The sequence below is a fragment of the Lolium perenne genome, chromosome 5 (assembly GCF_019359855.2).
Source record: "Lolium perenne isolate Kyuss_39 chromosome 5, Kyuss_2.0, whole genome shotgun sequence".
In the NCBI taxonomy this organism is placed as follows: Eukaryota; Viridiplantae; Streptophyta; class Magnoliopsida; order Poales; family Poaceae; genus Lolium; species Lolium perenne.
The window spans coordinates 76,614,244-76,630,623 of NC_067248.2; the positions used below are offsets into that span (position 1 = coordinate 76,614,244).

Sequence of the window (16,380 nt, forward strand, 5' to 3'; positions counted from 1 at the left end):
CATCAAAAGTGTTCATATTATTTTATAATTAAATAGCTAGCATTCAAATCTTGTTTCCTTTCTTCACCATAAAGACCTACAATAGTAAAATATTAAATATTACATAAAAATAAATTACCTTGTATGGAGATAGTCTTGCCAAATAATAACACCGAGATAGTCTTGCAATTAAAGATTGTGACTATCAAAGTATGATGAATAATCCATAATTCCTTGATATTATGACATAAGCACTTCCTTTGATTCTAGCGATCTTTCTTTTTAGATTCGCCTTACAATTGCTAACAATTCTAGCAAGTGTGAGTTACAATAGTAATCAAAATGGCAATAATTCCATGGGCATGCCTAAGATTAGGTCGCATGAATAATGCCCCAAAATAAATATGGGATGACAATTATTCTTCATTTTTATTTCCTTTGGAGTTCAAAGTTAATCCCTCACAGAGTAACATTCCTTTTATCAAATGTATTTGACAGGTTTGCATTTCCCATAGAATTTCTGTGTAATTCCACTGTCAAAACAATGGAAGCTTTAACAACCCTTTCTTACGAAAGTTAGAACCAAAACCAAGCTTTCACTCCCATCAATATGATATTTATAAACAATAAGAACATCGTTAGCACATATAGTAATAGCACAAAACAACTCACACTAACTGTTGTATATGAAATTCTTCCATCATTACGTAAACCATAAGATTCGATGGACCATTGATGTGAAGCTTGTTCCAAGAAAATGAACAGTTATATTTATATAGCAAACCATGTCTTTGTTCCCACTTTCTCTAAATTGTAGAGAAGCAAACAAAAAAATCCAGAGAAGAAAAGAGTTTCCATAAAGTATAACCCTTTGTGTAAACCATTTATCAACAAGTTTATAATTGTAGTTTCCATTTAGCATGTTGCATTAAACTTCTATGCAAATAAATCCATTTACTACCTATAGGCTTGCGGTTGTTTGGTAATATAACAATTTTCCAAAAAAATAAATTTTCCTCATTGATTTTATCCTTTCCCACAATGCTTCTGCACATAGTTGACATTAGTAAAAGGTCCAAGTAATTTGCTTGAGCTTATTGTTCCTCTAAATACAGATTGTCTTCCATAATAAACGACAACAATTCCATATTGATTCCTCCCACTTTTCCTAATCATGTTAGTGTTGGGAGCATGCCTTGTGTTTTTCTTTTGGGTTATAATAGTACTCCACATGAGATTCAAGTGTTACTGTTCACTGTACTGTTCATGGATGCCTGGTACTGTACACCGAGCACTGTTTATCCACCGGCACTGTTCATGGGTACTGTTCATCGTGGTGCACTGTTCAACAACTGTTCCTGTAGCAGCTTGCTAACGTGTCGCGTTTTGATTGGCAAAAAAATATCGCATGAACAGTGCCGAATGACGTTGAGCTGCTCCTAGCGCTAGAAATCAGCCAGCCTTTATATAGTAAGTATATCTATCTATATAGCCATGAACGTATCCAAGAAGATGCCTCTTTGATTCACACAATTTTTAAAATGTAGCAACGAGAAAAGCACATGATTGCAGTGCCATGTCATTTTGAGTCCTCCATGATTTTGATTCGTTTGATTATTTCACAAAATCATTTTGAGTGGATGCAAATTTTTCTATGAAATATAGTATCCTCACAAAAAGAACATATATGATTCAATTATACGAATTAAACAACCAACGTAGGAAAATAGCCAATATTCCATATCCCAATCGTCCAAAATATGAATAAGAGAGGCATAATAAAAGGGCTCGAGCACATGAACTTGCCCAAGAAAAGAAAAGAGGGCTCGAGCGTTCAAAACAAAAATAGCTTCTGTCCCGGCAGAAATGTCACCGCCAGGTGGGACCCATCACCTCTCTATTCTACCTCTGCTCTACTTCTTCTTCCTCAAGCAGAACCTTCCTCTCGTCTCCCACAAACCCTTCTTCCCCAAGCCAAGCCCAACCAAACCGCGCGCCACCATGTTCCTCACCAGGTAACAATCGCCATCGCCCCTTCTCCTCCACAAATTCCCGACCCGGGCGGCGCGGCTCTTCCTCTCGTGAATTTTTCATCTTATTATTCCGGGGGATTAAATTTTGTTTCGCGCAGGACGGAGTACGACCGCGGCGTGAACACCTTCTCCCCGGAGGGGCGGCTGTTCCAGGTCGAGTACGCCATCGAGGCAATCAAGGTGACTGAGCCTGCCTGCCTACCCCTCCTGACCACCCCTCTTTTGCTCTCGATCTCGGTTTAGATTTGGTGAGGAGGCAGCTGCAGCGCGCTGTTGCGAATCGGTTTGTCTGCGCCACACGAGCGGCGGCGATGCGGGCGGTGGCTTTCCTGCTGGAGTCCAGGGTTGTTCGGGGGCGATCTTTGCGTTAGGTTGCCTGATTCGTGGTTTTTGCGTTAGGTTGCCTGATTCGTGGTTCGTCGTTTTTGCGTTAGGTTGCCTGATCTTTGTAGTCTGCATATTTGCCAGGTTGATTTCAGTCACTGTATCCTTTGCATACGCATTTTCAGCTGCAACTAAGCTGTTTAATACCAGTTAATACTGCACTGGATATGCTCATATGAGTGATGGCTTTGCTGATCCTCACGCCTTTTGCAGTTGGGCTCTACTGCTATTGGGTTGAAGACCAAGGATGGGGTTGTTCTTGCTGTGGAGAAACGTGTGACGTCTCCGTTGCTGGTAATTTCTGTTTGGCTCTGTACTTGATGATTGAAGTGTACTTTTGGAACTGAGTGGGACTGTTTCATTTTGGTGCCCAACTTCGATGCAATGATCCTAAACTCATATGCCATTCAACTTTGAGCTTTCAGCGTCATGGATGACTTCTTATACTTAGTTTTTTCTTTAGATAATCCTTTGCCCTCTTGGGGATTTTGTTTGAGGCTTCTTATTGCCGATTCCAATGTCTCAGTTGATCAAATCTTTTTCTCAGTAATAGTGGGTCCTGCTCACGATTACATGATACTATGTCTTTTCTGGTTTATGTTCCATATAGACATGTCTGCTGTTTGGTATCGGTGAATTGTGATGCCCAACATTCTACAGTGTGATGTAAAAGCCACATATCAAGTGTTGTTCGTTCACCATAATTAGATCTTTCCCCTCAGTTGTTGGCGTCCTCATCCTGTGATGCTGTATATATTATATGAGTGACTGGCATAGATCAAAAATATGTTGCAACTTCCTGGAGATTTGATATGCACATCTGAATTACAATTTTTCGTGACAACTAATTGGTCAGACCCCATGCACCATTTCTAATCGTGTCAACATTAAGATCATGAATTTTTGCCAGTTTCTAGGTTGCCAGTTTTATTTTACTTGTTCCCTTCTCTCTATTTTCTCCCACTTCTTCTATGGCTTTGCACCACTTCCAATTGTGTCAACATTAATATCAAGAATTCTTGCCTTGTATAGGAACCTAGCAGTGTTGAGAAAATTATGGAAATTGATGAGCATGTTGGTTGCGCCATGAGTGGCCTTATTGCTGATGCGAGGACATTGGTTGAGCATGCTCGTGTGGAGACCCAAGTACGTTTCTGTTCTTGTATACTTCATTCACTTTTCTATTCTTGTATATTTCATTCACTTTTCATTACTTATCTCTTTATCTTACTGTATGTTCATACTCAGAACCATAGATTCTCATATGGGGAACCAATGACAGTTGAGTCCACCACACAAGCTATTTGTGATCTAGCTCTTCGCTTTGGAGAAGGTGAAGAAGAGTCAATGGTGAGCATTTATTGCTATTACTATCAGAACACAACACTACCACTGGAGTTTCTGATTTCTACTTATTTGATCCTGCAGTCGCGACCTTTTGGAGTTTCTCTCCTTATTGCTGGTCATGATGAAAATGGTCCCAGTTTGTAAGTACCAAGCCTTACAATTTTACGAAAACATTCTTTCATTGGATTCAGGAAGTATACTTGCACCATTGTATTTGAATATGCTTTCAGTTTTACTGGCATTTACTTCTACCTGCATGTTCCATTTCTGTTGTGACAACAAAGAATTATGTTACTTGCAGTAAGCAACTTATCTTGATCTTATGCAAGAACTTAGCTCCTATTGTTGATGCTATCAATTTTTCTCTTTTGTTATTGATACTGAGCTTGCTTAAGCCTTAGAGTCTACCTTCCATTTACCCTAGTCCTAGTATTTAACTTATGAATCTTCACAAAGAGGTACCAAAACCTGGCCTTTGGTTGATCACTCCATAATATCAATAGAAGTTCCAGGGAATCATTATATAGAGGATGTTAGTATGAATCTTCACAAAGGAGCACCAAAACTTATCCTTTGGTTGTACACTCCTTAATATCAATAGAGGATGTTAGCTTATTACATGTCTTAACATTTTCCTAATGGACATTTCTGACTTGCTAACTTGTCCCTAATGTATTTCCTACCCAACTCTTGAAACAATTGTTTATGGGCTCCTTACCCTGCCCTAAGATTGGAGCTGCTGTACCTGATGCTAGGGCCAGCTGTACACAATTTCTGACTTATAATCAATAGCTTCTGCAATGGCCATTCCTCTGGGGGAAATCTTTCATTATATTCTCCTATTTGTTACAAATAAGATTATCACTTATCTGTAGCAGAATGGTAATTTGACTGCCAACAAAAGATAACATGTTGCTTCACATTGTTGGGGTTTACAGTGCGCTGATATTATTCTTTACATGTCAAAAATAGGAACCACTTTGCTTCCACCAAGTTAATTTGATGTGTGAGCTTCCAGCCACAACCGATATTGTCAAAATTTGTAGAACTGTGCTACCTCGGGCACGTGCCCCGGATTAGCATTCCGTGGGCACGGATTAAATATGGCAACCGCATGCACGCAGCCCACTGCCACACAGGATTCATTTTGTTTTTGAAACTTTAAAATGTTTTATCTCTTGAATCGCAAGTCAAAATTCTGATCTGTTTTCACGGTTAGCGTTTTCGCAACGAGATCTTCGAAACTAGATCATGTGTTGATATGTTTTGAGAATTTTTTTTTACGAACTTAGTTGCATTACAGTCACTTGGTCACCGAGTTATCCAAAGTTCGTTGCCAGGTTAAAATTACCAGATTTTTGAACAAAATTTAGAGTGGATCAAATACCCACTCTCTGAATATGTAGATCATTTCTATGCAAAAAAAACACATGTCAAAATTATCTGGTAATTGTTAACTAGTAACCTGGTATTCATGTTATTTGAACCTGGCAACTGGGGGTGAAAAGAAGTTCTGCAAAACATATTAAAATAGGATCTTGTTTTAAAGTCCTCATCGAAACGAACCAAGTGGTGAAGACGGATCATCAATCGGATTAACAGTTTAAGAGATAATTCATTTTGAATTTCCGAATTGTGAAAAAGATTCCCTGCATGCATGTAGTCATTGGGACTTCGGCCCTTATAGGCGCGCGATCTAACGCCACCCATTGCACAAAAAGGTTACGTGGGGCATGTGCCTTCAATAGAACGACTGAATTTTATATTAGGGTAGGATATATTGCCAGAAAGATAAAGCTTCTTTAGTACTGCTACATCTTAAACATTATTGAATATGAAGCTTCAAAATGCTCTCTTGGTTATAAGTTTGTCTTTATCACATCTTCATCACATTGCCTGTGTTGTTGGGTGTGGAAACGATTTTTCTACCCTCTTCCCTTTCGAAGAACAAATTAAGTAATATTTTATAATTTATACTAAGCCTCACAATACGTTGTTGCATATTAGAATAGCTTCTTTTGGAAGGCCATATTAGAAATTACTAGGTCTAAAAGAAAGAACATTTACACCTCCATAATTGTTGAAGTCCGCTGTCTTTATTTTGCTTTCTTCAGGTACTACACCGACCCATCTGGAACCTTTTGGCAGTGCAATGCCAAGGCAATTGGATCGGGCTCTGAAGGTGCTGATAGCTCTTTACAGGAGCAGTTTAACAAGGTAATAAAACAAGATTAAATGGCTCTGAACTATATTACGCACTACTTAACACGGTTTGTATATATGCAAAGGAAGTTTACATGCTTCTTAGCCAGTTGAAATGCTACCTCGATGGCAGCATATGGAATTTTTGGGACTTATATAGCTAAGAGGCTAATGTTGAAAGTAGCATGACTCGAATCTTTTGCAAAGAAAACCATTGTGAACCACACCACCTTCTTCTGTATGTGGATACTTCCACCATTGTCTGTGAATCTGATGATTTAAGTTTCATGTGCAGGAGCTGACCCTTGAGGAGGCTGAAAGCATTGCTCTATCTATCCTGAAGCAGGTTATGGAAGAAAAGGTAAAGACGTCTCGATCCAGTCTCATCTTTGTTATTTCAGTCTCTGAGAACCCCTGCCAAGTGTCTGGAGTTATTAAAATGCTATTTGCAACAGGTAACTCCGAACAATGTTGATATCGCCAAGGTCGCACCGAACTACCACCTCTACACCCCTGCCGAGGTCGAAGCAGTCATAGCACGGCTGTGAAAACAGATAAATCTTTATCTATGTGAACTCGGATTCATCCTGCAGTCCTGCTGATGTGTGTTTGGCATCCTTTTAATTAGCATAAGCACGATTGCTCTTTTGTCTTGACACTGATGTCTACCTCGTATTGTTCAATTTAAATCTGCTATCGACAAGAAGTTATAGAGGCTTACAGTATTTGTTGCCTCAGCCGGTGAAGAGGCCGAACAGGAACAGCCTTCTATCTGACGCGAAGGCCTTGCACTCATGCAGCAATGGATTGCAGTATTTTAATTGAGTAACAACTAACAACAGCCGTTCGTTCTCTGCTTCTTCAAACGTCAATTGACCTGGAGTACTTTTGTTTTGAGGATTCAGCAGCTCTTTATTGCTCAATAATATAAGGAATTCAAAGTTCACCAGGGGGCTGACCCAGCCAAATCTGGCGTCCAATACAAGGAGAAACAAAACTACGAGCTACTATGAGCTTCAGAGTTAGATCAAAGGGCTTCACTGGGGTTTGTCCAAGTTGTACTGTCAATAAATGATGCCACATAAATTAAAGGCTCCCTCTTCTTGTAGACTAGCAGCCTCAGCATGTGATCACGAGGTAGCCAGTTCTGATTCCAAGCGTGAGTTGCTTCCCCCTTACCTATACGTCTGATAAGGTCTTGGTTTATTGCATCACGGCCCTCCACAATCGCTCTCCACACCTGCGAGGGTGACGAACCGAGAGCGGCATCGGTGATAATGGGTCACCTTGTCTAAGCCCCTTCTTGGTCTGAAAGTCAATGCCAATATCATCATTGAGTTCAATGGCAACACTTTATCCCGATACGAAACTATGAATTAAAGAATGCCACTCGTCATATAAATCTTTCGTTCTGAGAGTCCGCTAAAGGGAAACCACCAAACTTAATTTTAATAGTACCCCGTTCATGTTTTTCCGATGTAGTCCGTGAACTATTTCGTGAAGGATAACCACCCCATCAAGGATTTAAGCCTTTGCATAAAAGCATTCTGAGAAAGATGGACCACATGATCAACCACCGAATTCAACCTAATCATAGCGATCTTAGTGGAAATTTTAAAGCTAATACTAAGAAGACATATAGGCCGATATTTTTGGATCCTTTCCGCTTCATTAATCTTAGGCAATAAAATAATCTCACCAAAATTCAGACGAAACAGTTCTAGTTGTCTAGTATGAAGAAAACCAAACAAATGTAGTAGGTTAGACTTGATGACATCCTAGAAAAACTGGTAAAACTCAGGCGAGTTGTGTTCCATTTGGAAAACAGATGCTAGAGTAGGTTGTGAACTTGTGATGATCTCATGAACAACCTGCTGCTTGAAGAGACGTGTGTGTCCTAGGGCTCAGCTCAACCTTATTCTTGTGGATAGCCAGCTCCTCCTCACTGCTCGACCTAGGTTCAGGTTTGCTAAGTGACCATAGTGTCTTGTGGTTTTTTTGTGTTCTTGTGATGAACAGTGTATCTGTTGGTGAAATGGTTTGTGATCTATGATAAACATTGAATTGTCTGTTCAATTACTATTACGTGTTTGGCTTCCTTCTTGTTTGTTCGACACACCCTTATGCATGTCGTGACAGTTTAGCTTACATGTGGGTCCTACAGGTTCAGGTTACCACAGAGGGATTTACCCCCATGTGAATGAGCTTGGGTTTCTTAATATTATCTGTTCTAAATCCTTTCGTTTGGTGCTGCCAAGTGATAATGATGTCTGGTGTAAGACTGAATTGTCTATGCTTCTTATTGGCTTCATTTGATTTACTAATTCATTTACAGTTTATAGAAATGATCTGTTTAGCCGACTAGTGCTAATCCTGGTCCTTAAATGTGGGTTTTTCTTTGATTAAGACCAAAATGGATCTAGAGGGTGCCATTACTTGCTATTTGTTGTCTTATTTTTCAATAATACATGTCCGCAAGTGATGCCTACAGATGTGTGGTGCCCTCTTGGTCAAAGAAATGGATTTTAGGAGTTCTTTTGTAATATCCTATCTTGGTTTTAAAATATCAAATTGCCTCACGGATGGCGAAGGCAAACATTTTAATCATAACAAAATATTATTTTGTTTTGCTTTGTCTAGGAAATTCATTTCTTCTCTGATCTTGTAATTTTCTATTTTTATTTTGAGACTTGTAAAGCCTTTGCAATCATGTTAATGTAATGCTTAATTTAATTCTAATTATATTGTCCATTTTCATTGTGTTTTACCTCATCTATTGTATTTTGTATTATTGTTTGAAATCCAAATTCAAATCCTAAGGTGCGCTGAAACTTAAGTTCCAATGTTTTGAACTTGAATTCAAATTGCTACCCCAAAACAACGAAATCAATAAAAGTCATGACGAAATTTATAGCACTCCATTGATGACCTAAGCCTAGTCATCACTGCAAAAGAAACTTTGATCTCTTTGTGTTTTGAATGCATGGATGCAAATCAAAGTTTAAAATAGCAGGCTATACTTATTAGCGGCGATAATTTCTAGGCACTAAGGAAGCTATAGCACGGAGCTAAGTCATTTACCATTTTTCTACAAAACAAGAGAACTACTAGAAAAAATAGGCATCAAACATTCATATCATCTACAAATATGACATGAAATTCAGTAATTCAAACTTGTACTAGAAAATCATGATGAGTGTAGTAATAAAAGTAGTGCATAAATGCATATTACATAAGTAGGTCTAACTTTTAAATTTAAAATTTAAAATATTTGGGCTTAGCAGATAAATAGCGCTATTTTAGGCCCTATTTAACGTTTTAGCGCGATTTAGTGAGTTATGAGTGAGAGATTCTATTTAGCTCTAAAAGTGCTTATCTTTAGCGGCAGTGTTGTGAATTTGCGAAGAGATTCTGATGCAAATGCAAATGAAACTTTGATCTCTTTGTGTTTCGAATGCACGAAATATTTCCCCACATTTCGAGATGCATGAATACAAATGCACATATTTTAAATATACCCTTCGCTTGGTCTAAACACTGGGATGTTATAGCATATAACCCTCTTCCGCACTGCCACACCCCTTCACCGCACCGCCCCTATGCGTAGAAGCCGGTCGCTCGATACAATAATAGCTCTCGGCATAGCCAGCAGCCACCCGCCGCCTCAGATCTTACCTCGCCGCGTGGCTGTCCTCAAAATGTGAACAATGCCACCGCCACATGCTGCTATATGGAGTGAAATGATGTGGTCTGAATTGTAGTGGACGGTCAAAACTGCAATTATTAAGGAGTGAATAATCGTAAGCAATTTATACAGATAAATCCTTTGCTTTTAGTTAGAACATCCCAAAACAAACAATAATAAACTCATGTATTCAAAGTTACTCACACGCTTAAGTTAGAGTAAACTGTGTGCGAAAATAGAAACTTCTCAGGCGACGATCCTCGCAAAGTGAAAGCATGTCATTTATATCATTTTTTCGAAATGGGGGAAAATACTCCTGCCTCTGCATCGAAGCATACACTGAACCAACTCGAACCGTGTTCGATGTTTTCATGCAGCGGGGATAGGACCTACAAACAGTCAATTTTTGGTGCGTAAGCTATCTTCCGTACCGCACACAAGGGAAGGGCCGTCGGTGTGCAATGAAGGCCTTAAATCCCGTTCTATAGTAGTGTAATCATTTCCACAATAATGACAAAGAAACTATCAATCATTACATCTATCCAAACTTGAGTATCACACGAGGTAAATATACAAAGGTAAATTTTACAACATGTTAAATTACCAATCACAAGCCATCGGCTCATGTTTGAAGGAACTGACAAGAAGACCTGCTTGTTATATTTACAATCACAAATATATACACAAGCTTTCTAAATAGAATCAAACATATGAACAACAAATTCCTTGTTTTGCTGGCTAACAATATTGAGAAGGATCAATGCGGTACAGACTAAGAGCACGCAATGCAAAGACTGGTGAGTTAGAAAAGTGATGGTTAGAAGTGTGCAACTGAAGCGAAAGGGCGAAAGGGAGGCATTGTGCTGCAACTGAACCTAATTGAGGTCAATATGGACCTGCTCCGGGGTACCCCTCTCGCTTCGGTGTTCGACAAGTTCAGTGCCTAGCTGTCCTTTGTCCCCTGCGCCGAATGCATACAATTTGCCTGACTCTGTCAGTGCAAATGTATGTGCATTCCAGTATATGGAATTGGTAAGGCTGACATGCACCACCCTTTCATCGATTCTCTGCAAAGAGGTCACCAGCTCAGGGCTAAGGACATTGCTGTGCCTGTTATTACCCTGTATAAGGACATATGGTAAATAAAACGATGATTGATTCAGAGGTAGAATATAAGTTACCAAGTACTGAAAGGACTCAGTGTAAGGAAATCTAATTTTTCCACTTTTTCTTATGCGGTAAGAAAACAGGTTTACAACCATAAATCAATTGACACATTGTCATAAAGGTGAGTGGTCAGAAACATAAGATTAAACATGACAAAAAATCACTCTGGTGCACATCTAAGTAGCGCCTTACAGCTCTGTGATTGCTAGCTTTCTATGGATTAAAACGGTACGCGATAAAACAAATTCCATTAGCAGAGCAACATGTAGCCTGAAACGCTATTTTCAATTGATTTTTTTTTAACTTTGATTGCATTTTATCTATTCATAATCTTATAAATTGTACTTAAACTTAATTAATTTGGATCAAATAGATGATAAATACAAAATTAAGCTGAATTGCACGTTTCCATTAAGCACTTTGCTGGTGAGCGAAGATAGTGCCTAACCTCAATCGCAGTATTGTGGCCAAGGCTTGATGATTCACCACACCCAAACGAGTAAACATCACCTTTATGTGACACAACAAATGTGGTGTAATCTCCAGTTGCTACATGGACAGCCTTCACACTGCTCAAGGTCTCAACTACCTTGGGAACAGACTCACATTCCTCATTACCATGCCCCAAGCAGCCATAACGCCCCCATCCCCAAGTACAAACTCGTCCATCCTTGCCCACAACAGCAGCATGCCAAGCACCCGCAGCAACCACCACTGGCTGTATATTCAGGGTCTGGAACTGCTCAATCAACCTAGGGTATTTCTCATCACTTCGCGAGCCATGGCCAAGCTTCCCTCCTAAACCACAACCAACAGAATAAACAGACCTGCCACAAAATTGGGACCAAACATTAGAATACTGCATCATGTTAAGGCTATTCGTTCATACCTAAACAAAGATGCGGTATTTCTGAGCTTTAAATCATTCAACATGTTCCAAAGCACAATAGGAAGTCATTGAAAATGTCAAGCCTATAAATATTGGTTAACTATAATAAGAAATCAATTTTGATCATCCAAAACCTTCTTCTAAAAGGTTATTGATGATACTAAATTATACATTAGAAAAATGAATTTAACATGGTGCACGAATCCTTCTTATAGGCAATTAAACAACGACTGATTGCATTCCATAAAAAAATATACTGTTAACCTTGATTATCAATTAATTCATGTTGTAAGATTAATCAAATTTTGAATCTCTTCGTTTAAAATAGCATATCATATATCACATAGATGATCACATGTTACATGTTTGGGGTGAAAATCTTACATGCCACTTGGTTGGCATGCCAGAAGAAGGAGATAGCAGTAGCCTGCAGCTATCTGCACCACTGGAATGTCCTCAAGAGGGCCTGCGAGAAGATGAGGCTGTACATCGTTTGGCTCTGTTTGGTGACCAAGTTTCATGTCGCCACCCCAAGAAAATGTATATACGCATCCCTCCCGAGATAACACAGCAGTAAAGAAGTTCCCTATTGCTGCCTGTACAATGTATATGTCTTTCAATGATTCCACCAACTGTGGCGTAGTCACAACCCTTGAACCTTGATTCCCATATTCTACCTCCCCAAAGGAATCCTTCCCAAATGCATACACCCTACCAGCATCACTAACGAGCATAGTACGCCCTGCTCCTGCTGCTGCCTGAATAATTCGAATACCCTGCAATGATCTGCAAGAGTACTAAAAAATACTTAGCACTCTACTCAGACATTTGAGTCATGATTAGATTCATGATAACTGTAAACTTCAGAAGCACCTGATGGGACGTGGTCTCCACTCCTCTTCTAAACGGTCATGGCCAAGTTGGCCAGAGTTGTTGGACCCAAAAGAGTAAGCAGCGCCACTTGCTGTCACAGCGACGCTGTGGCCAGGTCCAGCAATTGCCTGAGATTTTTCTCGCCGACAACATGCTTCACCTAGAGTTATGAACCTAAGCACTAGCTTCCAGGTACCGCCGCAGCGCTGCTTAAACATTTCTTTTTCTTGTGTACCCATAGGCTTAAATATAGCACGATTCTGGCACATGTCGAAAGCCGCAAGTTCCGACATTGACAATAGGAAGTCAGGAGGGAAATTGGCAGGCTTCCTGAAGAATTTGCATGTTGCCTATCACAAGCACAAAGCTCATCAGTGGCAATATCAATTCTATCATGGAGAGAAACAACAAAATACTACTTGCCTCCAAGTGAGCGAGGTCCTCGGGTTCTAGATTGCATGATGTGAGGACATGGAGGACTATTGATGGGTTTGCAGCCAAGGGAAACTCCCCAGGAGCAGAATCACCAAAGCAATGACGCTGCGATCGTTGGTACGATTGCTGCAGTGGAGAAACGAGGGATAGTGTATCATCCACAATGAGATGGAGGGGGAGAGAAGAGGAAGCTCCGCTGCTCGTTGTGGCATCCATATGCGACAGCTGTGACTTGCAGTGGATATGCTTTCAACCGAACTTGGGGTGTTCCTGACTTGAGGCCTCAACACCAGAGTGCATTGAAGTACATGACCGCTCTGCAGTGTGAAATGCATTAATTTAATTTAACTACTATGATGTATATCTATAATCATTCCCCTAACAAGCTCACAACCACCGTTCGTTATTTTTAAGAATATACACCGAAATCAGAGAAGTGGATGAGACCGAATCATCTAGCATGATTGTATATCATCGGAACCATTGCCAAGTCAACTGAATCAAACAGGACACATCCTCTACAAACAAACCTGCAAAAATGACACGCAAATATAGATGCTCGGTAAATAAAGCCGGAAAAGGGAAGAAAAAAGCAACTCAGTCTCAAATAGTATCCAGACCAAATCAAGATAAGTCATGCCAGTTCAGTTGTGAGGCTTGCACCAAGAGACGATTGCATGAGAGGGGAAGGTTGATCCGAGGAGAGGACCATGGAGATGCTGCCACAGCCACACTCCCAATCAACGACACCCCGAAAAGATCTAGCTTTCTTATAGTCGGATAAAAGGACAAAGGATCGGCCATATTTTGCTTCGATACTTATAGCAAGGAGGAATTGGGCAGGGCAAAAGTCCTCTTGACCACAATTCAAGAATCCATACCACCAAGATGACCACCGTCGCTGCGATCGGCTCGGATGATCGAGGCGAAGACCCGAATGCCGTCAACGATTAATCACGAAACTGTCCAAGAAACCATGAGAAATCCTTACCCCCTCAAGATAGTCCACCTCCCTCTTGGCGGAGTCAGGAGACGAATTGAGCTCCGAGGGTGATGAGGATGAAGGAGGTCATCGATCGACCAGCTGAGAAGGAACGATGGTGGGGGTGGGGGCGGGGTGGGGAGCGGATTTGTCCTCTCTCTCCTCTTGGTTGTGTGGGATGCTTTGGGCTTCGTCCGCCGGTTGCTTCTTCCTTCGCGCTGGGATGACGTGTCGGAGTGCTCCGGAGGTGTGCGTTTAGCCCGGTGCGGTGAATGAAATGTGGGTAGTTAGAGATGCCTGTACGGCTGTACCTCTATTTGGCGGCCAACCACTCCTAGCTTCTGTAGCGGTCACTTTCTGACCAGTGGTTCCTCCGAAAAGGATAACCATAAGAGCATTTACACCGGCAGCCAAACTCTACACAACAGAATCTAAAAGAACCTCTTTTTACGGTGTGGCAGGCCTCTAGCAAATGACGCAAAAAACATTGCGGCACGACAAAAAAAAAACCTTTGTGTTGCATCTTTGCGGCACACGCTCGCGCATGCTGAAAACTTGAAGTCACGTGCGCAACCCAAGCGTCGTTCTGAAACCCCACGCACGTAACCTGCAACCTCCCTTTTGCACCCTTGCCATCCAAATTCCGGCCATGTCGGGCGGATCCGCCACCCCCCACCCCTCAATTCATCCCCGCCCCTGCCGCAACCGCTGGAGCAGTTTCGTCGCCTTCTACAACCACCACATCAGTCATCGTTGTGAACCCTAACCCCGCCATTGTCCGCAGGAAGATGTTCGTGCCTCCACGGCCGCGCGTCGCATCGGAGTCGTCACAGTCGCTTGGGCCACCGCTGCCAACGCGAAGAGCCGAAGACAAAAAGGAAGCTGGAGGCCAGCGACAAGCGCCTTGTACATCCGCGGTAAATCTTCGGCAAAAAATCAACCTGTCGCGAGGCAAACCTCCGAATGCCGGTAGTGAGCACGTGCCGGACCAATTCCACGCGCCATCGCCTCAGCCACCCCGCCGCCGGCTAATACGGAGGAGGTTGCGCCGACAGCTGCAGCCAGCGCATTCAATTGAATGACCGAAAGTTAATTTTTTTCCTTTTGTTTTTCTCAATTTAATAGATGAATAGAAATGATCTAGTATATATTTGGGATTTCTATTTTCGTGCCCTCGGGTCCTTAGTTGTGCTCAGTTTTCCCCAGCCACTTAGTTTTTCCTCAGTTTTGCCCAAGCCCTTGTCTGAAACCATCACAAGGAGCTCGGACGGGAGGAATCACGTTTAGTTGACTGTTGGTTGGTGCTGGCAAGTGGGGCCACTGTTGATGCCCCGCAGTGGACACGTCTCCACTTATCCAGATCATCGTGGGACCCACAACTTTCCACGTTAGCGCGCCGGACCCACAGCTTACCCAGGTGACCGTTGCAAAATGGGAGCCCGAGCCAGCCCCGCGCCCGTGCCCGTGCCATTGCTCCCCCTTTCTTTCCCCGCGCTTCATTGTTCTTCTTCTCCGCCAGCAGCAGCCCTTCTCCGGCAGGCGGGTGATGTCTAGTTTCTCTTCGACCTCTCGTTCTTCATGGCCGCATTATGGACCTATGTCTTTGACAAGATGCCTTGATTGCACACGTCAGGAGCCTCTGAAGCGATTGATCTGTAAGGCGGACGACAACGGCAACCGTGGACGTGAGTTCCTTGCATGCGAGAGCTTGCCATATATAGAGGGGGATAAGGTTAGATCTCGCTCCAATTGCTCTGTTTTCTCTCGATTTTCTTGTTATTCCCTCGAATTTGGGATTTAGGGTTCACGTTATTGTTTTCAGATCCTGAAGAAATGCAGGCATTTCGAGTGGATCGATGTGTATGTTCAGAGACTTCAATTGCAGGAATCAATTGGCGCTATTGGGAGCGCAATTTGGGAGGGGGGCTTGTTGTAGAGAATGCGGCGAAGAGAGGAGCCGTTCCGATTATGCCTAATGCTCCCAATGCAAAACTGGTGGAAGTGAAGGGAGAACTGAAGAAAATGAACAAGCAGTTAAGGAAGCTGATCGAGTTGAAGAAGCAAGCTAATCTGATGGGTGGTTGTTTTTTGTTGTATAATTGTGATCGGATTCTTATCATTGCTCATCAGGAGCTAGAAGTTGTTACAAGGGATCCCTTGTTACAAATCCATTATTCAGTTACATGTACTTGTAGTTGTTTTCAAAGTTAGTGTGTGCATTCACCAAAATTATCAAAAAAATAAGTGTTAGGGAATATAGGAATGCTAAAGATAGTTGATAATTGTTAGAGGGGTGACAAATAATTCATTCACCGAAATCCCACAAATATGTATGTCTCATGTTTATACCAAAATTATACCACTTTTGGGACGTTTCAAATAACCAAAACTATATCCCAAACTA

The 16,380-nt window shown here is 41.5% G+C and overlaps 2 protein-coding genes across 2 annotated transcripts; one reads left to right on the plus strand and one right to left on the minus strand.

Annotated features, from left to right (window-relative positions):
- Positions 1-1,843: 1,843 nt before the first annotated feature.
- Positions 1,844-6,667, plus strand: LOC127299489 (proteasome subunit alpha type-5). The gene is made up of 9 exons (XM_051329454.1): positions 1,844-1,994; positions 2,111-2,192; positions 2,610-2,690; positions 3,429-3,542; positions 3,645-3,746; positions 3,825-3,883; positions 5,858-5,960; positions 6,241-6,306; positions 6,401-6,667. The coding sequence occupies exons 1-9, from the start codon at positions 1,846-1,848 to the stop codon at positions 6,491-6,493; spliced, it is 849 nt and encodes a 282-aa protein (XP_051185414.1). The 5' UTR covers positions 1,844-1,845; the 3' UTR covers positions 6,494-6,667.
- A 3,532-nt stretch (positions 6,668-10,199) lies between these two features.
- Positions 10,200-14,242, minus strand: LOC127299490 (ultraviolet-B receptor UVR8). Its single transcript, XM_051329455.2, has 6 exons — positions 13,986-14,242; positions 12,983-13,311; positions 12,560-12,909; positions 12,071-12,472; positions 11,246-11,624; positions 10,200-10,751 (listed from the first exon to the last, which is right to left on the minus strand). Exons 2-6 carry the CDS (start codon positions 13,208-13,210, stop codon positions 10,506-10,508), a joined length of 1,605 nt encoding a protein of 534 aa, XP_051185415.1. The 5' UTR covers positions 13,211-13,311; positions 13,986-14,242; the 3' UTR covers positions 10,200-10,505.
- Between the last annotated feature and the right edge of the window lie 2,138 nt (positions 14,243-16,380).

Excerpts from the sequence above, each read along its gene's own strand:
- LOC127299489 (XM_051329454.1), top strand. The coding sequence starts at position 1,846 with ATGTCACCGCCAGGTGGGACCCATCACCTCTCTATTCTACCTCTGCTC. Across the intron at positions 2,691-3,428 it reads GTGTGACGTCTCCGTTGCTG|GAACCTAGCAGTGTTGAGAA; the intron begins GTAATTTCTGTT and ends TGCCTTGTATAG. Across the intron at positions 6,307-6,400 it reads AGCAGGTTATGGAAGAAAAG|GTAACTCCGAACAATGTTGA; the intron begins GTAAAGACGTCT and ends TATTTGCAACAG.
- LOC127299490 (XM_051329455.2), bottom strand. The coding sequence starts at position 13,210 with ATGGATGCCACAACGAGCAGCGGAGCTTCCTCTTCTCTCCCCCTCCAT. Across the intron at positions 12,473-12,559 it reads TGGAGACCACGTCCCATCAG|ATCATTGCAGGGTATTCGAA; the intron begins GTGCTTCTGAAG and ends GTACTCTTGCAG. Across the intron at positions 10,752-11,245 it reads GCCACAATACTGCGATTGAG|GGTAATAACAGGCACAGCAA; the intron begins GTTAGGCACTAT and ends GTCCTTATACAG.